The sequence below is a fragment of the Sprattus sprattus genome (assembly GCF_963457725.1).
Source record: "Sprattus sprattus genome assembly, chromosome: 2".
Taxonomy (NCBI): domain Eukaryota; kingdom Metazoa; phylum Chordata; class Actinopteri; order Clupeiformes; family Clupeidae; genus Sprattus; species Sprattus sprattus.
In genome coordinates this window covers 42,747,727-42,772,475 of record NC_137921.1, presented here as the reverse complement: position 1 = coordinate 42,772,475, position 24,749 = coordinate 42,747,727, and the positions used below count along the sequence as shown (strand labels likewise).

The following is a 24,749-nucleotide window of genomic DNA, read 5'->3' as shown; positions in this document are numbered from 1 at the left end:
AAAACTGTTCATATTCCTTAAAGATATCTGACAGATATCTTGCTGCAACTGCAGATATGCTAGACAGTTCATGGCTACATGGAACTATGCTACAGAGTTCTTCTGTGGGAGTTGTTCCAGATATTTGAAGGCTTTGTTGGTAAGTTGATTTGTCTGTAGCTTCCCAACATAATTCATTCTTGACCACAGAGTCTTCCTGAAGGTCCCCTGATGGAACCCGGCTCAGATTTGGTGTGGGTACCAATGAGGACACCTTATGGTAAAGCACAACATCAGGGATCCTCTCAGAAGTTGTAGAAGTTTCCTGCCCGTTCTCTTTTCCAGACCGCACTGCAGAAGACTGCAAACGGCACTGACTCATGCACAACCCAGTAGCTTTGGAGATATCTTTAGAATGACTACTGATCAAGTCCTTTGATGGAGTAGACTTTTGGATGGCCACAGATTGCTCCAACTCATTTGTCTGTCCTGTTCCATGGACCACTAGTTGGTGGTCAAGAGCATCGGAGGATGAAAGTGTCACGCAACTGTCACTGCATTCTGATTTGGAATATTGTTTTTTCACAGGATAATACTTTTTTAAAGAGTTTCTGATCCCTACGAATTTGTAGAGAAATAACACAATTAATTACCACCATTAAAACACCAGCTCTTAACTTGTCACTTCACGTTTTTAACCAGCCTATATTTAGATGATAGAAAAGGGGCACCTCTTAATCTGTGATATGTTAGGACAAGATGCCTGATGTCCATCGTGGGGTTTTCTTTCAAATAAAAAAGGAGAACATCAAATTAGACAAAATATGTGGCTGAGCTATTTTACTTCGTCCCTCAAATAGGTTTCCCGCTGATGAAAAACAGTTATTCACCATTTTTGTACTCCAGGAGCTCTTGACAGTATACTCCAACGAAATGTGTCATGCGTTTTGGACGTTCCCTCACTATAGCCTCTGCGACACATTCCAGGCAAGTTTTGAGTCCGTAGGGCACAATAAGAGTGCGTCGTGGCTTGAACTTTTTCACCGGCATCTTAATAGAATACGAGCTGATGTTAATGGTTGTGTCAGAAATGTAAATAAAACGTTTAGCTTCTTAAGAACATGTTTGGCTAATAGCTAACATTTGCTGACGTTAGGCTTACCTAACGTTGGTTTTAGTTAACATAACGCTAAACGCTAGATATCTATGAATGATCTGTCGAACTTTTTGGCTTACCTCTGCAAGTGGCCTGTGCCTCGGTGGTTCCAGCAATCACCACCGGACCCCAACCAATTATATCCCCCTCTCAAAACATCATGTCGGTCTACATGAATTGCCAAATTGGGCCCATTACAAACGATCCCGCTTCAGCAGCAACTGCCCATGCAAATTCGATTAATAATAATAATAATAAAAAAAGTGACGTCTGTTTGTAGCGAACATTCCATGGAATCGCTGTGTTTGTTGTGTAGGATCAGGGGCGGTTCTAGCAAATTGGAGGCCCTGGGTACTATTCGGCGACACTCGCTAAGCGGTTTAGCCATAGATATCTATAATAAAGGCTAGGTATCCTGCCTGCGTTTCTGGCCGACGGAGTCGAATGTCCGCACATTTCGGCCATTTTGAGGACAGTATAGCTCACTCCCCCTTAACATTGTGTTGGTAGTGGTACTTTTTAAATAACCAGAACTTGCTCAATTTTCAACCGATTTTCAAACGGGTTGGTTTGTTATAAACGTAAGGTATTTCTTATGGCACTACATACTTATGAAGAATTATGAACATAGGTTTTCATATGAAAATAACATTGACAGGTCTCTGACAGGTCTCGTTTCAAGGGAGTGTTCAATAGAGCAGGTTGCACAAAATTCTGGCATCTTCATTGGCAATAAAGTCAGCAATTTCCTGTCGAAATCATAATGTAAGATGTTTAACAAACCAACCCGATTGGAAATCATGTGCAACTTCAATTGTATTATGTGCAACTTAAGTTATATTGAAAAGAAAGAACAATTACTCGCCAATTGATGTAAAATGACTGATACACAATAGCCGTGATACACAATTAAGCTGCACATTTCAACATGTTCAAGCATCCAGAATTATTACCAAGGTAATGACGATTGTAAATCAAGTCATTTGTAAATCCGTCAAAATTTCCGCGAGATAAGAGTGTAAACGATTGTGAAGATCACTGACGTTACCTAACGTACCACTGATCCCTACCGGAAGCATACTGTCCTCAAAATGGCCTACTGTGCGGACGTTCAAGAGACCGCCGTTGCACCCCCTTGGGTTTAGCGAGCTAAACTCCAGGCTAAAAAAAGACAACACCGCTTTAGCGGATTCGCCGAAGCAACTTTTGCTCAATTTCCATGGTAATTAATCGCTTAGCCCTAGCCTGCTCCAGGGCAGGCTAAGCAAAGTTTAGCTGGCTAAACTTGCCACACCCACGCCAAAAGGAGGGATCCCATTGACAAGGAGTCATAGTTTGATTAGCGTAGGAAGAGTTCTTTGCGATCGCCAAGAAGATCCATTTTTCCATCATGATGAGTTCTTGTATGAGCGCTACCGATCCACCCGACAAGGAATTATTAATTTAGAAGACCTTCTCGAGTCATTTATTGCACCACCGTCAAACATTGAATGTCATCACTTTCTTGAGAGTGGTAGCCTTCATTTTTGTAATGTCGGCGATGCGGAGAACAAAGCACTCATAATTATATGACAGTGGTAGCCTAAGAGTTGAGACATAGGTACAGTTGATAAACCCGAAATAACTTTCATAATGCAGCCTGAGACGTGATTTTTAGTTTGCACATGAATACTAACGTTTTCTTTGATCCCAGGAAATTTGAGCACGTAACCCAAAAAGATATTGGCTAAAGTTGTTTTACCTACTTTAACTTACATCATTGCAAACGTTTAGTTTTGCAAACGTGTCTAGTGTTTGTGCGGTAGTGAATGGTGGATGGTGGAGGTGGATGGTAAGGTGGGTGCATGATAAGAAGAGAGAAAGAAACACAATTTATTTGGATTTCTTCAATTTATTGAATTTCTTATTAATACATTTTCATTTAGTCATTTAGCAGACGGTTTTATTCAAAGCGATTTAAAACTACAATTCTTACGAAGGTGAAGGGAATCAAACCGGCAATTTACTGCATGCAAGCCCTACGCTCTGCCCGCTGTACCAAAGTCACATGTTCAGGTAAAGAAAAGATATCACTAATTAGACAGCCTATGGACAGTTTCTTTAATGCTGTTGCACTCGCGACAGTGATGAATTTTGACATGATTATGGTCTTGAATTCTTCATAACGCATTCATGGTCATATCCCGCCTTAGCGGAGAAAAAAATGAGTCTTTTTCTTTGAGTTTAGACTATAATGCCGTTCAAAAAATCCTGGTTTTGGTTATCGACCTTTCATGCCTTTTAAAGCAGGACGTGCACGCGCAATTTAGCTGACGAGATAAATTAACTTGAGGTTAAAATAAATTAGCGCCCGTTGCCAGACCGGCTTGGCCTGTTCTCATTTAGCGAGCTAGTTAATCTCTAGTTGCGAGCTAAATTAATTATCTTAGCTTCAGTTGTACGCCGAACAGGGCCCTGGGCAAAGAACAATGTTGAGGGCCCCCCCCCCAAAAAAAGAAATCGTTTTAATGTTATGTGGAACTGACATTTATTGTGAGTATATGACTTTAACAATTCAACAGTTGTACATTATTTTAATTATGAGGTTTTGAGTGCAGTGTTTTAGTAGTGTAACTTTTTTATTTCTTAATCAAAACAATGTTACTTGTTACTTTTGATTAATGCTTTATAGTTCTGTTTCTGAATGTTTTCAACTGCAACTTCCAAATTTGTAGAGGTCCTGTTTTAACCATTTCAATTCTCTCTCTATCTGTTCATTTGTCACGCCATAGGGGTCTTCACTAATCAGACTGTATCTCCACCATTGATGTAGGCTACTCACATTGTTGACATCACCGCTGTCGTTATCAGCCAGCTGTGCTTGAGCTGTGTTCATGAGTCATGACCATGGCAGTATCATGCGTGTCGTCGTCAGTGCGGGTGTGACAGTGTCTCGGATATGGGCAGCTGTGGTACATGATGGCTCACCGTTTGTAGAAGCAAAGCAGGCAGGCAGAGCTAGTTGGTGTCACTACAAGCTGTTTGTCTGCTGCTGCTGCTAGGAATCGCTAAACTTGGCTTAGCCGCACTTGAAACATTATCAGATGAACTAGACACATTATCAGATATTTCTTCCACTTCCACGGACGAATTCCTTGATAGGAAATTGTGTGTTACCTTAGGTAATTTCTCCCTGAACTTCTAATCCTGCCCTTTCCTCTTTCTTTTCTCGCTGCCACTTAAAAGACGTTTCACGCTTAACTTTGCGACCATACACGTCACCACACGAAAAATTGTTAGTGACAGAAAAGTCACGTGACCTGGAATAATTTGTTCCATGATGGAATTAAGATACATTTTAAGATGATACTGAAAAAAAAAAAAATCGTTTTTCATGCTTATTATGAATTGTCAACTTTTTTGCAATGCCAAGTGATTTATTTTAATTAGCAAAATAAATAAAAAATCGGAAATACGACGAGGCCCCCCTGGTGGCCGAGGCCCTGGGCAACTGCCTGGTTTGCCCGTTCGTCCGGTCCGCCCCTGTGTAGGATACATTTAATCAGGGGTGCTGCCAGGAATTTTGGGCCCTATGAAAGATTCTAGGGGAGAGGCATGTTTGCGCGCGCAGCGCGCGGCAATTTTTTTGGGGTGCCCATTTGAATCATGATCAATGATAAATATATTGTATAATGGGCTGAAATGGAAGGCACCCAATGCATTCACTTTAATTATGTCAAATTAAGATTCACTAGCATTAATAACTGATTATAAAAACCAACATTCTATAGGTAGGGACTGATATTATTGTTTCGAAATACTAGAGAGATATTAATGCAAAGAATAGAGAGATGTCGGTAGTTATTTCTTGTATTTCGAATTTGCTCGTTCACACTAACAAAATAGCTAGCTAGCTTAGTGTTAACATAGCCCACTACATTACAATATTCCCTTTCATTAACCTCAAGTAAACCTACATTTGAGCAGGTAACAATCGTTAACAACTACAGATAACAGATACAGCCACATTCTGTAACTACCTGTACTTAGAATTTCACTCCTTGCACCGTTTACTTTGAGCTAAACTCCATGGCTATAATCCTGGCTGTCTTGAAGAGACGTTAGGCAGAAACAAATACATTGTAACGCTGGTTGCACAGGTTATGTTGTCTGGGAATTCCCTGCCCCTTCACTGCATTCCATTTGTTCAGTTGGTCTGGCCAACTCTCAACGGCGCTCCACTTCAGCCACCTGATTGGACAGTCTTTTAACCAATCAGACCAACGATACTATACAACGATACAACGATCGGTAATAAAGCAAACACATATTTTTTCTGTATGAATTGTTCCAGGGCAAGTTTCTGTTCTGTTTTCAAAGAAAACTTGCCTTATCGAAGTTTTGCGGTGCTTCGGCGGCCACCATGTCCAATGTTTAAAAACTCTCCGTGCAGTAGATTTTGTAACGTAGCCGTGGTAAGTTTAAATCCGCCAATGGCGCACCAGGTAGCCAAAAGCCAGTTTGTGATTGGCTCCAAGGATTCTGGAAATCTTGAAATGAATGGGTATGCAAACTTGGCCAGACCCAGTTCTGAGGCAAAATCAATTTGGCCGGAAGAAGTGGGGCGGGACTTTCCAGACTACAGGTTATGCAGACGCAGACCACTTTGATTGACTGACACACGCACACATTGTTCAAATCATACGCTGGACACTTTATTAGTATTTCTACATGGGTTTAGATAATGATCAGGCTATAATAAGACCACATCGGCTATGTAATCGCTGACAACCGGGATTTCATAGGCTAGTGGTTGGTGTAAACCGGGACATATTAGCGTCCCGACAGGTTTATGTCGGGACGCGGGACACGCAACTCAAAATCGGGAGGGTCCCGGTAAAACCGGGACGTCTGGTCACCCTAGGTTAAGACCTGACCTCAGCCAGCCCAGCCGCTCTGTACACCTGCTGCCAGTGCAACTTCAACGCCTCGCGCGTTGCGGCCGAACCATTTCGCAAGCGCTCAGGGGGAAGGGCAAATGACAATATGTTAAATAACTAACGAAAACGTTATGGAAATCGACAGTTGTGAGTTTAATACGTTTATTTCCAATTACCATTTCTTTGTAATGAGACATTTAAAAAAAAAAAAAAAAAAGGCAAAAATATTAATATTATATTATTAATTGCCATCCGCGGGCCGTGGGCCGTGCTGCGTTGGGCTGGGCCGTTAGAATCAGTAGCCTACCACCTTTCCCCGCCAGTCAGCGCCCCTGCATTTAAAGTTTATATGAGTTAAGAGATAAGAGAGTTGTTGGTAATCAAATAAGAACTATTGATCATTTGAATAACTGTGACAAGGATCAAAGTGATTTTAAGGAACAGAATCCATTTGCGTGAACTATTTGTTGTTAATATTTTGATAAATCTCTATTTTGTGGAGGTCCAAATGGCTTAGTGGGTTTTTTTACGGAGTTGCTCCTTATATTTATTTCTTTGTTCCTTTCCTATACAATAAACCATTAAAATATATAACGAGGTGATTATTCTGTCCTCCTTGGAGACTTGTAGTTTTCATCTTGTTCCATGTTTGGTAAAATAGGTATTTCAATGTTTGATCAACGTAGGCTACGTTTTGGACTAAGGCACACAGTTGCATTTCGGTTCCCTAAAGACAAATATATAATGTGCTGTTTTAAACATGACAAAATGTTCCAAAAATGTGTTTTTATTATCCAAAAGGTAATGCAATTTTCTGCCCTGTGTCATAAGCATATCCTATTTCTTACTTAACAATAAGATCAGCAGGTGCTCGGCTCATGGGAGTCACCCTTGTTGAACGGGGCACTGTATGGATGCTGTTTGGTTGCAGTTCGATCAGCTTCTCCAGGCATGGGTGCAGCAGGGTAAAAAGGGCACTGAAAGTGCTGAGTGGAGCCTAAAGCAGGAGGCATAGCTCCAGGAGGTTGCTGCCCCATGAGAGCAAATGGTGGCATGTGTCTGTGTAGTGGATGCATGCTTGGAAGGACGTTCACAGATTGATCTTGACGAATTGATGACATCCTGATAGATGTCTGTTTGAATTGCGAGGTTTTCATCTGCATGGTTTGATAGGGTTTCACTGTCAAACAAGGGGGGACAGGCATTCGGACTGTCATTGGGAGGTGCCTGCATGGAAAGTGGTTTGATGGCATTGGGAAGGGCTGGTAAAATGGCATGGCCGAGAAGGAACTCCTGGGAGCATAGAAACTTCTTTCCATCTCAGGATTTTGTTCAGGTTCTTGAGCATCGTCATGACATCTATATGAGCTAGGGCTGTAACAGGCATGTTCCTGATGGTAGGGATAACATGGATAAAATAATGGCTGGTCATATGGAGGGTAAACAGAGCCGTCAAAAAAGCTGGGTTTCCAGTAAGGATACTGAGTCAAAGGATGAACGGGTTGAATGCAAGCACCTGTACACACATTTACACACACACAAGAAAAAAAAACTGTCATGCAAATGATATTGCTTGACAGTTAATCATAATTGATACAATTCATACTTCTATGGAATCAGATCAATGCCATAAATATTTTAAGTGAAGATAGTTTTTGAAAGTGTAGATACATTTCGTATTTGAAATCCGTATCTGTAGATAGGTTTTGAAAGTGTAGATGGTTTCACAGATACTAATATATATCTAATCTATATTACAGATACAAAATCTATACTACAGATTAAAAAATATTTATGGCATTGATCTGATTCCAGATACTTCATTTTGTATGAGTATATTAGCGAAAAGATTAGCTTACCATCACTACCCATACTTGGTGGCTGGATTTGCTCTCTTGCATTGCTGATATGAACTACACATGATGGTGAGTCCTGAGTGCACTGACTTCCAGTCATCTCAGTGGTGGATTGTTGGTTATTCTGGGAAACCATTGAAGCCTGGCATCGTACTGAGGTCACTTTGGGCTGTATAGGTCTTGTCTTTGTACCTTCATCTCTCTGTACATTGCATGGATGACAAGGTATTGCTTTTGCAACTGTTGCCCCCACGGACATTTGGTAAACAGAAGCAGTGGAAGCCTCAATTCGAATTCTCTCCTCTGTATTCTGAATTGTTAGACGGTCTCCTCTTGCCAGCGGTTCACCCACTGCTGTGGTCACATCACCTTTCTTGTCACATGTTGACGGTTTTGTGGTATCGGTGCGTAATGGCAGGTGTGGTACATTATCTGATTTGGGTCTTGTTCCAGAACATGACACTGCCGTGGACAAGGGTTGCTTGTTCACTGGCAGCGTAGTGGCACCATTGCCACATTTATCTTGACTTCCATTTTCTTGAGACAAAGGTTTAACAGGAATGATTCCGATTTCAACATCACTAGAAATCTTTACAGAGTCTGCTGTCTGTTCAGAGTGTATAGGGACAGGCTTTAGATACCCCATCCTTTGTAATTCCTCTTCAAAACCAACCACAAGTAAAGTTTCAGCTAAAAATAAACAAATACAAATTAACTGATACTAGGTCAGTGGATTGTTTGTATACTTTTAAATCATTATTCAGTTATCTGTGTAGAGCAAACAGGCCTGCACCGTGTAACAGACTCACCTGTGCCATTATGGAATTCTTTGACAAGCCTCTTAATGTTGACATAAGGTCCATGTCCTTGAACAAAAAAAAATCGAAAAAGCAATACAATTTTCTCAAAACAATTGACCATTATGAACAAATATCGGTCACATTACCTGCTCACTTATTGTAGCCTAAAGTTTACCTTTTCTAAATTCTTTCAGTTTAACCAAATAGTACAGGGCAAACAACTGGATGTCGTGAGGCTTCTTCTTTATCACAGTTCTCGCCAACCCCTCCAACATTGTAAGTAGTCCATCAGGGACTGGTATCTGCGATTCTGCCATCCCCAGGGGTCTTTTTGGCTCAATAAAACCTGTACATAGATTATTTGATTTTTTGCGAGGACATAGTCATTGCTTAATTGAGCAGCAACGTTTGCTGACAACTATAATTTTGTATAGGTAGCGAAAGTTTGCTATTCGTGATAATTTAGCCTATGCCATTGTACTTACAGGTAAACTATTTCAATTTAGCCAATTATAACAAATATAAAATTATATTGTGAATTACCTTACATTAACATTTCAGTTGAAACTCACAGCAAACTGAAGCCATTGTGGTAAATATAAACATTCAGGAAGTCGATTGAACCAAGAATAATCACCATCACAACGGATTCCAACATCTTATCGTGCATGAGAACGTTGATTATTGACTCGCGTCATATAAAAACGTATCGGGTAAGTTCCGACCAGCGTTGTCACCTATGCTCTGCAGTTTTATTTGGTTGTTAGTATACACTTCGATAGAAATACAAAGCGAACAAACAAAAACGACTATTTGTATTTAATTGTCGCATGAAATAAATACCTATATCTCTACAGCGTTTGACATTCATTTCAGGACCATGGACAGTGGAAGCCGAATGAGTAGGCTGGACTATATTTGTATTAAACGATTCGAGTAGCCTAACTACAAAGGCCATGTTGTCTTAGTAATAATGGTCTCACTTATCAAACGCTTAGTTAACAGCTTTTTCAGTTCTTGCTTCATTAAAATTACATATCCATTTACAGGCCGACGTGTGTAAGGATATCGTTGAAAATAATTCTGAATTGAAAGCCTTTATTGAATTTTGAATTGAAAGCCTTTATTGTCATTGTATTTTCATACAACGATATTAGGAGCTCTTAATCATTGTTGTGGGCATGTGTAGTATTCATATTGGACCATTTGAGCAGAGTTCAACACAGAGCTGAAAGGGTTAAAATATCCTACATTTAATACAAATTTGTATTTATTCAACTGTATGCTTCTGAGGTATTCTACTAGTACCACATTTGCAACTGAGGTGGGCTATTTTTTATTTCTTTTTTACAAATGTATATCTGAATTTAATTTCTTCTAGGCTAAATATTTACATTGTTTCCGCTATTATTTCTGAATTTCATCATAGGCTACTTAATGTACAGCTGCCTATTCCCTTAGACAAAACACTTCAGTAACACTCAAAGTTTCATTTAACATTTACATAAGATATACACTATACATTATATAGTGCACTTAACAGCAATAAGTGATGTAATAAGTGAAAAAGTATGTACTTCCCAGTACTGTTTAACTAGTGATATGGATTTCATTTTACCTCCATAACATAATAGAGAAGTCATCATTGATTTACTGCAGAATGCATGCACCACGTCTTTTTCTCTGAAAGCAATACTCTCAAACATATTTCAATGCAATGTGTGTTTTTATGGAAGCAGGTTAGGGACTAGAGGGCCTTGTTGTATATTTCATGGGCAGGGTATTGGCATCCAGTGGGCAAAGGGCATGGGCATCTGAGGCCAGGTAGAACCATTCTCGAATGTGGGTGCCTGGTCTGATGAGGCTTGTTGAGTTGCTTGGCATGGCACTGAGTGGCCTGCTGTCCCAGACTGACTGGCTGGTGTTTCTGTTGAATGAGGCTGAGCCACAGGGCACAACCTCCATAACTGTGGGCTCATAAATGGGAAAACCATGTTGGGTATTTCTGCTGGTGGGCTAGACTGAGCTGTAGGGACATGGAAAGAGAAAGAAATAGTTGACTTTTTGTTTATGGTTCTGTTAAGTCTTCTCACAAATTTGTATACGCTTTTATAGTTAAAATAGACTAAAATTCACCTGTGCCTGGAGAGGTGTGAATGGCATTCTGTGGTGGTTGCAATACAGCAGCCAGTAGCTGAAGTTGTTGCTCAGCAGTAGGAGGCACTGTTGGACCAGAGGTAGCAGTAGGGCCAGAGTTCTGAGCCATATAGCCTGAAGCAAGAAGAGCATAAGGCATTGGGAAGGCCACATATACCATTTGCTGGGCACTTTGTGGGGTTGGAACCTGGTTCGCCACTATGGTACCACTTTTTGAGTGTTTTTGAGAGGAACTCGTTTCAGTCATTTCCTCTGGGAATGATGACTCTGTTAACTTGGTACTTAGTTTTCCTTGAAAATGTTGTTTCGGAGCACTAGATGAGGTCAATACCCCCTGTGTTAAGGTTGAAGCCTTCACTTCAACAGTGTTTACTTTTCTTCGTTTTGATCTGAGAAGTATCTCCATTTGTTTGTCCATCAGCTCAGCTATTTCACCCTCCTCCATTGCTGGTGGGGTCCACTCTACATTGTTCACACTAAACAACTCAGGGTCTTCAGCAGGAGCTATGGGTCTGACAAGTGTGTGATCACCCTGGTTCTTCTTCCTGTCAGAAGGACTGAGAGAAAGCTGGTGAGGATCATTGGCCAGAACTGTTGCAGAACTGTCTTGAGGTCTATGCTGAGATACAGGCTCTGAGAGCAAGCGCAAGCTCTCTAGAGCAAGACGACGATGAGACTGATAATTTATCATCTGTTGCTCCTCTGCATAAACCTCTTGTTCTGTTGGAAGAGGGGGATAAACCAAACCAGAGGTCGAAACAGGTGTGCACGCCAAATGAGAGGTCATTCTTTCTTCTGGGTTGACCAAAACAATGGTTTCCTCCTGTGGTCCTGATGCAGTCAAGCACACATCCATAATTTCTATCTCAGGTTCTTCAGTGAGCACTGCAGGCTTGACCAGCTTACACTCAACTTTCTTCTTTTTTCTGCTAGGCAAAGGCTTTGTGGCTGCTCCTGCAGCAACTTCCTGGGTGAGCGGCGTGTCATTTGGAGGCTTGAGACGCTTAGAGACCAATTTAGTGTGAATGACCTCTACAATAATATTAGTCTTCTGGCTGTTAACACGTTGTCTTTCGTCATCATCAGCAGATTTGACAGGGATGGAGCCTGAGATTTGCTCCATCGTGTGTGCGCGTACAGAAAATAAAGCTGCTTTTGCAACTAATGCTTGTTTCTTCGCTTTCACATCTTTCATAGTACCCAAACCACATCTAGGCAACCTGTCCACTGTTTTTAAAATAGACAAAAAAGAAACAGGTGTCAGTTTTTTCAGGTATTTCATTGCAAAAACACAGGGGGGTCCTCTGTAGTACAGCTGATATGGTGAAGATATAGGTTACTGTATATTATATGTGTGTTTGCTATCAACTTTAAAGTTATTAATTAAATTGGCGTAATTAATTGCGATTGTTTTTGACAACACTGATGTTTATAAATTCTACCTGTATCATTAAAACAAATCCACAAATAGATTTAGTTATAAACATGTTTCTTTCATGAGTAAATTCACTAATGTAATATGTTCAACAAATAAGTGCAAGCATTCATCTTTACCTCTGCTTTTATGGAACTGTTTCACAAGCCCTTGGATATCTTCGTTGTTACACACTGTGCAGCAAATAGCAAGATAAGAGAGGACATATACAAAAGATACACTGCCAGACTGTGATTTTCTTACATATTTGTCTAATTATACCATTGATACATGTGGCTCACCTGCTCTAAAACGCATCAGTTCTGCAAAGTAAAGCGTAGCGAAGTGCGGTATACTTTCCGGCCGCCTCTGCACAACAGCTAGGCTAAGGCCCTCAATGAGCGCTCTGAGGCCGCGTGGCACCTCAATCTTTGGGGGATACTGATACACGTGGGCTTGCTCCATGTTCCCCTATAATAGAGCAAATAACAATTTTAAAGTACGCGCCAGGGGCATATTGTAGCCCTAATAATTTGCAAATGTGATCTGAGGGAAAACAGTAAACGTCCATGATAACAATGGCGAAAACTTACGAAGGGTGATGGCCGGTGCCCTGTGATTTCCACCGCTATTCCAAAGAACCGACTCGAGCCTGTTACTGCCTCATATGTTTACCAACAGTCTGATGTTACCCATATGTGTTAAGTGTTGCTGGCTGATAAATGACGCGGGGTAGCCGTTTCGTCACAATGACTCATTGGGGAGCCTCACTGCTTGTGTTTGGGTAACTGTTGTCATGGCACCCAAGACATGGATGACAGGATGACGAGAGGCACAACGTAATGATTCTTATCATCCTATTAAAGATATTTCGTCAAATATGCCAAGTATAATTTAAATGCTAACAGTTATACTGTACTGGGGCGAACACCTCTGTAAAGTAACTACAACAACTCACGCTCAAAATAACATGTTCCCTCTTGTCCAAAGAATGTAAACACCTCACACACATAATTCAGATAATTGGTAATATTGTACTTTATTGTTACTGTTAACCCAATTTTATAGAGAAAAAAATTACATGCAGGAAAACCAGTTCCTGCTGGAAAATGTACCACCCCACTTTCATAGCAACTCTCCCATCCCCTGAGACTTTGTAGACGACTTGGCACCCATTACAGTGCATGGCCTACAGAGAGATTGCACAACTCAAGTCCTTCAAACACCACAAAACACACTCTATGCTCAATACTTTCTGGTCATAAGCCAAGCAGTTACAAGCAGAATGATCCTTCGAAATCCCAGCCTCATTTCAATGTCTTTTGCAGATGTCCAGACAAAAGCTTGGGACTTGAAAGCATAGGGTCAAGCGTAGGTTCATCCTCAGTGAACTGATGTTGTGCATCCCTTGTAAGAGAGTAAAAAGTTTTGGGTGTCTATGCAAGATGACCGCCCAGCCATTCGATACCATGACATGACATGGTCACATGAACAGTGCGCCAATATTTTCAAATCACTTGACATTTGGGTGGAAAGCCACATACACATCAACTCACAAGTATTAGATCAAATCAAATACACCCTTGCAACAGTACATTGAGAATGAGACAAAGCACACATGAGAACAAAGTGCAGCAAAGATTTTCTTTACAACCTTCCACAGAATCAATACGCTTTTTAAACAACTATTCTTTATTGCTCATTTCCCACACCTCGAAGTGTATATTTTGTTGTGAAATCCTCATTCCCTGCTTTAAGCATTAAAGTCTGGGAGCTGCACTTGTCACTAGTATGGAAGAAAGTAAAATGACTGTATGTTGTTCTGATAAAGCGCATTTAATGTAAAGTTAAAAGGTAAAGCCAGAACTTGATGGAATTCTCACTGTAAATTTAGTGATTAAGTATGGTGATCAATGAGATTCCATCTGAATCTGAAGAAAAAAACAACAAAGAGTAAAAATACAAATGGTGACAATCAGGAAAACACTGATGTTGTATAAATATACTGTAAGGATGCACTGGTCATCTCCAATAGAGACACTCTTAAGTATTCATCTAGCTAAAGCTACGTGTGTGTGCTATGTTGGGAGTGAGCACTAGTTTGAACTACTATGAAATGTGTTGGGAATCTTGCCTGGATTACTTTTAAGCATACTAATAAGGTCATGAGGATTTTCAATAAAGAGGCAAATGGCACAGGGCTCAAACGTGACAGTCAGGTGGCCTGAGATGATGCTATATTTGACTTGCAAATCATGAGAATAAATCATAAGGAATAGAACAGAAGGTCCATCAACATAAATACATTAAATACAAATAACCTGGGATGACCTTCTGGGTAAATCTGACTATATTTTGCTGGATTCTTGTAACCTATAAAAATGTACTTGCAAGAGGACAGTAGTATGTAATCCCAACCGCCCAGAAAGCATTACTAATGTGATTTAAAAACAAAACAAAATAAAACCCTGTTTTATTTGTGACAGAGTTTGATTCAGACTCTGCGGACATGCATCAGCTGCCAAACTGTTTGCTGTTCTTTTAACAAAAATGTATAACGGCATTCATGAGGCAAAAAAGACAGACCAGGGGTTCCACCGATCGACTCGACAGCTCAATAGATGGAACACACAAGAGTTATTGTTCAGACAGGCAAGCCATGGTCCTCACCTGAAAACGCCTGAAATGTGGTGTAACACATGGCATTAAGACATTTTTCATAATCCCCTACACCAAAATAGAATGCTCACCGGTCCAAAATCATACCCTTTTAAAACCTTGATCCTCGAGTGATTAGGAATTAACAAATGGTATTACCGAAGACCAATAATTGGTCACACAAACAGTTTCACAGGAATACAAATAATGTAATGTAACAATACAATGATTTTTTTGTTTGTAAAATTTATATCACCGTAAACTTAGATGGCTTGTATTTGTTGTTGAAAAATTGGACAAAAAAGTGCAGAGATCAGAGGTGGGGATGGAACTGAACAATAATCTTCTGTAACTGGCATTACTGGGGAACCACTTCCTTCATAGATGCCAGGGCGGAGTGGATACGGACGTGTAGTCGATTTTCAAAGTCATACCCGGTGTAATTGTCCTGCAGAAGAAGTGAGAGAGCATCCAAGACTGAGGACCAATAACATATCCCCCATGCCCTACCCAACCAAATTCAGTGCAACCGTACCAGTTATTTTAGTGTGCATTTAGAGTTATTGTAGCTGTCTTACCTTTGACTGAAGAAGCAACGACCGTCCCTTTCCCACCGTCTGCATAAAAAAGGAACAATTACTGAGGGTTTCCATTTTACAATTATGGAGCGTACCGAGGGGTTCCATTTTACAATCATGGAATGTACCGAGGGGTTCCATTTTACAATCATGGTATGTACCGAGGGGTTCCATTTTACAATCATGGAATGTACGGAGGGGTTCCATTTTACAATCATGGAACGCATGATGATCATTTTATAAGCTTGTTCATTTTACTCAGGACATATACAAGCTTCATGTGACTACCCTCAGATTATGTGAAGTTAATCACACATTTAAAAGACAGACAGGCCTAGGCTCAAATATTTTTTCACTAGAATCATCCCTTTTCCCGCTAGAAGTCCCACCCTTTAAACAAATGCATGCCCTGCCTTGTCTTGGGTACATGATTGACAGACAGGTTGAGACATCTTGTTCCGATTGAGCCTGCAGTAGTCTCAGAGACAGGATATTTTCCACAGAACATGTTTTTTTAATCCATAGCTGTTGGCGTGTAAGGGGAATTCCAACAATATTACAAAAGAGTATTCTGAATTAAAAATCCTTTATCCGTAGAAATATATTAATCATCAACATCAACACATCAACACATCAACATCACTCATCAACATAGAGGAGACCTACTGCATAACAATCCTACGTGTGAATTCTAAAGAGAGAAAGAGTTTTCACTCTACCTCAGGTTTGGTGAGCAGCATACAGCCCAGTTCGTAAACAGAATAAGGTTGTATATATGAGTTAGTCTGCCTGCCCAGATCATCTCTGGCTGCCAGTTGGAAAGACTGTAAGAGCAGAATCACAACATGCACTTAGGAAATGATCATTTTAATACTTTTAAAAAGAAAATGACAGAAACAGTGGTTAAGCTTATTAAGCTCTAGTACCGAGTACTGAACTCTAGGTTTTTGATCACTGCAAATAAATGATACCCATAGGTCCTGTGTAAAGCACTATATGTTTTAGATTTTATTATATTTTTTTAAATTGTATTGTTGACAAACAGTTGGTGAGCACACAGTAAGCCTCAACTGCATGGGTATTTGGAGCAGAAATGTTTTAATATTAAACATGAAATAAATCTTGTATTCTGTAACTGTTTTTTCATAAAAATGACTACCCAAAATACATTTCATAAGTCACTATTTATGAAAGCTATTATACCTGAACTGCATCTTTAATGTTTCCAAGGGACTTCTGTATGGCACCAAGGAGCAGATGTCTCAAACCATAGCTAGACGGGTCCTCCAGACCTTGCAGAACTGAAAAATAAAGTATACAATCAATAAATATTAATCAATTGTTTCAAAAACACAAGTATACAAGCACTGTATGTGAGAGCACGCAATTTAAAAAACTCTGAATACATTCATCTATGTGTGTAAATACGAATATAGTTTAAGTCCTTCTGACCTTGGCTCATGACCTGGAGTTTCGTGGCTGAGCAGTTGGGCAAAGCCTTCCACAGATATAGCACCTCAACTATTCCCAGGATGCAAAGCTCTCTGGTAGGAGATGTTTTTCGAAGCCTTTCAGCCTGATTAAAAGAAACCAAACGGATTAAATTGAACGATTAAGGGCAAGTTGGCAAATGAAAACAGTACAATCCATCATTCTGATTTATTTTAGCCTTAAAAGGACTGCAAACTATCCACTTCAAACTCACCTTTCGGAGTGCAAACTGCTCAATCTGATTGTTCTTCCGTTTAAAAAGCTTCTGCACATCTTTGAAGATGCCTCTGGCCCCTTCTAGATCTCCAGAGGCCCCCTGACACACTTAAGAGGACGAAAGATTAAATCAGCAGATATAAAAACTAAACAGATATGGTTAAAGTGACAGACCAGCATGGTGTATCTATTACTATATAAGATGTTCAGTTATTAATTATTCCCTTTGTAACAACCATTTTATAAGTTATGAACCATGACATCTCAATGACAAATAATCAAGGATATGGTTGAAATTAAGTGTTAAGAATCCTTACCTCCAGTCAAGTAAGCATAATAGCATTGTGACCACCGAGATTCATTCTTCAGTCTCTCAAATGCCTTATAAGCATCCTCAAAGTTCAGCTCAATCATGCTGCACCAACCTGCAGTTTGTTTACCACAGTAGTACCAGTGAGAGAAAGAATGAAAAAAAGCCAAAAGGAAGGAGAGACAGTGAGGGACAAGTAATGAGTTTGGATGATTACATACAGTAGGCTAATGTGGTTGTGTTTTACTCAGCTTGTAGTGGACAAGTTAGATGCCTGGAAGATAAGTGATATACATGCGAAACAGCCCAGTCATGTATGGATACATCTTTGTGTGTGTGTGTGTGTGTTTAGTCTTCCATACCGATCTCATACAGACACACATGTTGCATCTCTCTCTGGTCTGAGACGAGCTCCAAAGCATGATGGAAAGATGCAAGAGCACTGTTGATCTGGCACTGAAAGACCAAAGGACACTCAACCTCACTCATCAAATACAACATAACCAGAACAAGAATATTCAGGAGAAAAGTTCTCATTTCAACATTTCAAATACATTTTTACACACAATCAATACAAAATAGACAAACCTCAAGCCTCTGCACTCGTCCTCTGAAGAAAATGAAGAGAGAGGAGTTGGGGTACACCAATGACTTTTTCTGTAAGATGGCTTTAGCCTCCAGTAGTCCAACTTGCGAGTCGGATCCATCCACAGCGAAGAAGGGCTGCACTACTGTGTGGTACCACAGGAGTGCCAAGCTAAAAAATGATTCATTACACAAATTATTACAGATATCAGTATCATACTTCATATGAATTGTAATACACAAATTATGATAGGACTTTTGTGATCCTCTTGTGAACCAGCTCAAATTTTACCGTTATTTTTAACGATTCTTTGCAGCCAGTGTGAAAAGGGCAAGGATAACTTCAGTGTGAGACTATAATGGTATTTAAAAACCCCTAGATCTTTACTTGTATGTACTAATACATCACAGTTATGCCCAGCAGCAGTTTTTGGTTCAACAGTACTGCACAAGTTGATTACGCATGTCGACTACAGCTATTCTTAGACTGCAAATAACAAGCTGTCAGCCTCTAGACTACAAACAGGAACTATCTAGGCAAGGATGATTAACACCACAAATCAAAGGAACAGCAAGGCAAATTAATAGGACTGTCTGTACTGAATCATTCTGTTCACTTAATAAGCACTCTCCTTTCAACCGTTGGCACAACTAAATCTATATAAGATGGCTTTTGCTGAAAAACGGTATGATTCTATTTCTAAATTTCTATATATCAATATTTCTCATCTGTTTCATACTGTCTATTTTATTTGCTTTAGATACACTGCTACTGGCACACTGGTACAGTAATTACAATGACTACTTTATAAATATTTTATTGGCAGCCTTTAAAAAGCGACATTACTGTGACAAACGTCCTGTAAGGACATCAAGGATTAATTGATTTGTTGATATGAACCATTGACTATATATAGAGGCGGAGGACGTGACTCCATGCCCTTCGGTTCAATAGAAATTAAGCATAAATTTGCTGGAGTTTGCACAGTAGAAAAGAGAGCCGAAATCAGGTACGGCCAACGACTAAAATACGAAGGCAGGTACGTCTACAAAATCAACTTGCAGCAATAACCACAGCAAAGCTGTAGTAACAGTTAAGACACAGTGTTCATGGATGTTCTTTTTGTTGGGTAAGTGTAATGTTACATTTGCTAGCAATTGTTAGGTAAGATTAGACTGCACGCCAACCTCCCTAAAACCTTTATTCACACTCGGCACTCAATTTTTGTAATCGTTAATATCCCTTCAAAGTAGAGAGACACCATAGGTTAAACAAGACAACAAGCTAAGCCACTCCACATAATGAACGAGTATGGGCGCGATTCAGGTACTGCAGCTGGTGTCTTCCAGCGAAGGATGTCAATCTCTTCATTTCCAAGTGTATCCACACCTCCTTACGATATTGAATAACGTTTGTAATGCAGATATCACCATAGGGAAAACAAACTGTTTGAATTATATACTGTAGATGGAAAGACAGATTAGACGAGAAAAGAAATAGACTACTTTGTGATTGCAACACATGGGACTGGGCAGAGTTACACATTGTACTGCAGCCCACCATCAGGCCCGTGTTCGCTTCACTTTTTGGAGACATCTATATGAAGTCATTGATATGAACTTAGCAAAAACACAGACATTGCCCTAATGACAACAGATGGGTGGACAGATGGATGGACGGACAGATTTTGATGTTTATGTAGTAAAGTGTAAGGGCTTACGTTGCTAACGGGGCTTTCATGTCCTTGCTTTCACTGGCATATGCCAACGAGGCTAAGCCTTGGTGTCGGTCACCGGGGAAGCCCAGCAGGTTGACGATCTTGAGGAGATGGGGTGGCACCATGGAAATGCAGAGATGGAACAGGCCGTAGCCAAAGCTGACAGAGCCCTTCAGGCGGTTGAGGGTCTCTTCCGTGATCACATCGGCCTCAGCTGCTGGCATGTTATGATTGGCCTGGTCCGTGGACAGCGCCTCCTCCTGGGTGGGTGACCTCTGATGGCAGGACTCCTGCAGTTGATTGATGTCACTGTAGCACTTGTTGTACATTTTCCAAGCCTTGCGGAGGATCCAGCCTCCTTTAATGTAAGCTGAAGGAAAAACAGAACATTGTCTTCAAGTCTTCTGCTTATAGAGTATACTCCATTTACAGAGATGCATAGTGTTAGTAAATGTTTGTAGTGGCAAAAAGTCAAAACAATGGCATCTGCGAGTCATCTGCGTCATTTTTTAAGAACAATATATTATCCGTTATTCTTTCTTGGCAGCAGAAAATGTCAAAAATGATGTGTCCTTTGCATGACATACCTAGAGCAGTATTAAACATGTCTTTCTGAGCACATAACTTACAAAAAAGATCAAATATGCACCAGTAGTTGTCTGCGCCCTCATAATTCATGAGTACGCATTTCCCTGCAGGCTGAACCTGATGTAATACCACTCTCTCGAAGAATGGCTGTGATTCATGCATAACAACACAGAGATCAAAATATCATCATCCAACTTTCAACCAAGGTGACAAAAATGTTGTTTCTCTCTAACCTGAGAGTTCCTGTTTCACAAAGGAGAGGACAGCAAGGTAAACCTGGCAGTCAGCCACAATGATCTGCCTCTGGAGACGATCCACCACAGTCACCTCAGGCCTCTGACTGTCCATCTTAAAGAGCCCATATGCAAATGTATGTAAAAACTAACACAACATATGAAACATACTGTATCTACAACAATACATGACAGTACATCAAACATTAACAATACATGATATACATGATAGTATATCTAACATCAACAATAAATAAATACTGCAGTTTATCATTGTGACAGTTTTTACAGTATCCTATTCATTTCTAGTTTTTACAATGTCCAGTATTCCCATTTTTTCTTCTTATGATTTACATTTTCAAAAAGGTAAGATACACCAGGTGTACCAAGAAGTAGAGACAGATTTGTTTAGCAATTCACTTTACAAACTAAAACAATACTATGAATGTGTCACTGTCTGTAACACCATAACTAAGAGTGATAATGCCATCCAGGGAAACATCCACTATAAACAAACTGTGATTATAGATCATTGATATGTTTCAGTTCACTGTACTTCTCCACAAAAAAAAACATTGCAGTTCTGCAAGGTGCCACTATGTTCATTCGCAGCATCTCATCATTATTTAATGTCAAGAATAGTGTGCAAACATGTTCACACTTCCTGGCTCCAGGGTTTTTGCATGAAAACATGTACAGTCCATACAGTTGAATTAAAGTGCTACTAAAGGTTTCTTATTTTAAGAATGCTTTTAAAAAACAGCACTGTTTCACCTAAGTAGTGTCTGAAATCTTCTGTGTCTGGGGATGGTGGGGATAAAATAGCCACTTGTAAAGAGGCAAGTATGTAAAGCACTTATACGGTTTCATACAGCATCATGACTCCTGGTCATTACAAGCAGCACTTATACTGTTTCATACAGCGTCATGACTCCTGGTCATTACAAGCAGCACTTATACTGTTTCATACAGCATCATGACTCCTGGTCTTTACAGGCAGCCTGTAACTGATCAAACACACACAGAATGTCTTAGGCTGTAAATATTTGTTTCATTTTTCTTTTATTATGACATTTCTATTCTATATTAGGCTTATGCTCTGTATAGGTGATGTCGTCTTTGAATCGTTTCTTGCCCTCTCTATCTCACACATACACTCCTACACACAAGACACACACACACACACACACACACACACACACACACACACACACACACACACACACACACACACTCACTCACTCACTCACTCACTCACTCACTCACACATACACTCCTACGCACAATAACACAGAGAAAGAAAAAAGGGTTTGGACAAAGAAATTGAAAAACACAGAGACTTACACTCTTCTTGATTTTGTTACGGATGGTTTCAATGACCCCAACATCACTCTCACAAAGCTTCTCTGTTGTCTTCAGGTCATCACATGCTGTTTGCATTTTCTCCTCCTCAAAGGTCATCATCGCATTCTACACACAAACGCACATTCAGGTTACATGACTTCATGACACATTGATACAGCACGATTTGCACTACCCTCCACAGGAACAGCAATCATATAAGCAAAGACTTTTTACAACTTCCTGCCTCTATACCTTAATGACTGGTATGTGCCACCAGAGAGAAGGGACGGATTAGGGGGGATTAGTGTGCGTATTAAAGGACGGAAATGACATAAAAGGCTAATACATAGACACGACCGAAAGAGAAAGGCACATGGTGGGAACAGCTCTCAGCATTCTCTTTAATATCCACTCAGGTCACCAGTCCACCAGATGATAGTGTCAAGAGCTGGTGAAGAGAGCAGATTAATGGGTTGCATCATGGCTGTTGCAATCTTTGTTCAACTGGGTTTATTTTTCTTATTTTGGATCAGAAATGTGTGAGGCTCAAATGTTTTTACAAGACAATAAGAATTGTTTTTAATGGTGGTAATCAGATTGGCTAGATTACACAATGGGGCTCACAAAACAGAATACAAAGGGTCCTTTATTCAAGACATGGGGAAACTTGGACGTATGCTGTGTGTGTGTGTGTGTGCGTGTGCGTGTGCGTGTGCGTGTGCGTGTGCGTGTGCGTGTGCGTGTGTGTGTTTGTATTTGTTTGTATGTGTGGGGGGGGGATTTCTCCCATAAGAAACTTCCCTTGTTCTTCGCAGCAAAGGAGTAAAGCGCCTAAGGCTTCCTTAACATAGCAAAACAAATGAATTATTTCAGGAAATTCAATTCGGTCAGGTAAAACCAAGAAAAACTAATGTTATGCCCCGTCTCATACAAATATTCCTAACGCCACTACTCCTTGGATCAACACGAGCAATCCACTTTCAATCCACAGTCAATACTTGATTAGTATCTATCAGATGCTTATTTACATCTGGCAGACAGTGAGATCTGTCTTTGACATAAATAGATGTTACAGGGGCCTGCTTTATTCTGGTGTGGAGAAGCCTCTATCGCCCTTCCTGTCCATTCTGTCTTTCTCTCCCTGCACCTCTTTCACTTTCTCTAGTTCTTGGTCTTTCTGTCTTTTACACACACACAGACACACACAGACACACACAGACACACACACACACACAGACACACACACACACACACACACACACACACACACACACACACACACACACACACACACAAATGGCCCTGAAAGCTCAACACACTGCAACTTAGCTAAACACGTTCAAAAAGACAAAACACTAGCAAATAAGGAAAACATCTTCATCCATTTGACAACAAATGTGCAACATTTAGCAAGCAAGCTGCCAATTGAGACACAACATTACAGAAACAAGTTGCAAATTGAGACAACGGAATTCTCTATTTGGATGTGTTTGCTTAAACTGCAGTACATTAACCTCAGGGCCACCATAACCAGCAGATGATCACGCATTTTAAAACAAACACAGAAAGAAAAATAAAGCTTTCTGGAATGAAAAGAAAACTACACAGATGAAGGGAGAAAACGTTTCAGACGGATCATATTCAGATGCAGATGGAGTAATGTAGAAAACACCAACAACCATGACACTTCTGGTATCTCTCCACACACATATAAAAATCTAGAGGAAAGTCCGGAGTACATTTGTTGTAGGTGCTGATGAGGTACAAGAACAGGAAGAAGCTCAAGAACAGTACATACATAGTCATTGTATCATTGTAAATGAACCATCAAGTATGGCCATGACTTACCAGGAAGCTAACGAAACTGGCTCCAAAACTCATCAAAGGACTGTGGGTTCTGTGGAGAAGAATGTGATTCAATTTAGATAGCCAAGGAGACCCTTACCGAAGTCTTGGTTTGTTAATACCATAATTGATTCATTCTAAAATGAATCTATTCACTACTGCTTCTGAAAACACATACTAAATTAATTCACCCAGGTCTACCAATACTGCATTTAGGTTAGTAAGACAACTAAAGGGATGGTTGAATGTATATTCGAGCACACACACTAACACAGAGACAGGCTACGTAAAAAGGCTCTCAGATCTACAGCAATCATGCATACAAATTCTCTGATTTTTACCATGACCCAGTGTATTTATTGTTAGGTACTTGTCTCACATTGAATAGCAATAACCGTAGGCCTATGAAGGCAAATAATTGAGACACGCACCTGTATTTTCTGAAAAGCTCATCGCTCTCTTTAAACCCGTTGTTTAGGAGCATATTGATGCCCTGAAGAGCTAGCTCTGCATCATCAATTTGATTGGTTTTCTCCTCTACCTGCTGCTGCTCATGCTGAGATTGGTTAGGCCCCGCCATTGTCTGGAAGCTTGTAACAAGACAAGGTGGTGAAGTCTATGTAAAATTAATATCAGAAGGAAACGAGAAATGCACTGAATACTACCATGAATTTATCACATACCTCATTGGTACTGCTGCAGCTAAGTACCTTCCTTTGAAACAGGCAGACAGTACCTCGTTTTTTGTTTAGCGGTCACTGGAGCATCAGAACATCGGGCCAGCAACTAGCGCCTCAGATATGAAAAACAATGTGCAATCATATGAATTGCCACTTCATTCCCACTTCAAACAAAGGCATATTGTGTCCTCGGCAAATCCTCTTGCCATGCCTCACAACGAT

At 40.2% G+C, this 24,749-nt stretch overlaps 1 protein-coding gene across 1 annotated transcript; it reads right to left on the bottom strand.

Annotated features, from left to right (window-relative positions):
• Positions 1-15,297: 15,297 nt before the first annotated feature.
• ttc39c (tetratricopeptide repeat domain 39C) lies at positions 15,298-24,433 on the bottom strand (the record flags this gene model as incomplete). Its single annotated transcript, XM_080860625.1, has 14 exons — positions 24,279-24,433; positions 23,851-23,899; positions 22,003-22,128; positions 20,659-20,773; positions 19,841-20,207; positions 18,123-18,291; positions 17,897-17,990; positions 17,542-17,649; positions 17,223-17,332; positions 16,970-17,093; positions 16,721-16,818; positions 16,237-16,341; positions 15,518-15,556; positions 15,298-15,387 (listed from the first exon to the last, which is right to left on the bottom strand). The coding sequence occupies exons 1-14, from the start codon at positions 24,425-24,427 to the stop codon at positions 15,298-15,300; spliced, it is 1,743 nt and encodes a 580-aa protein (XP_080716751.1). The 5' UTR covers positions 24,428-24,433.
• Positions 24,434-24,749: the final 316 nt, after the last annotated feature.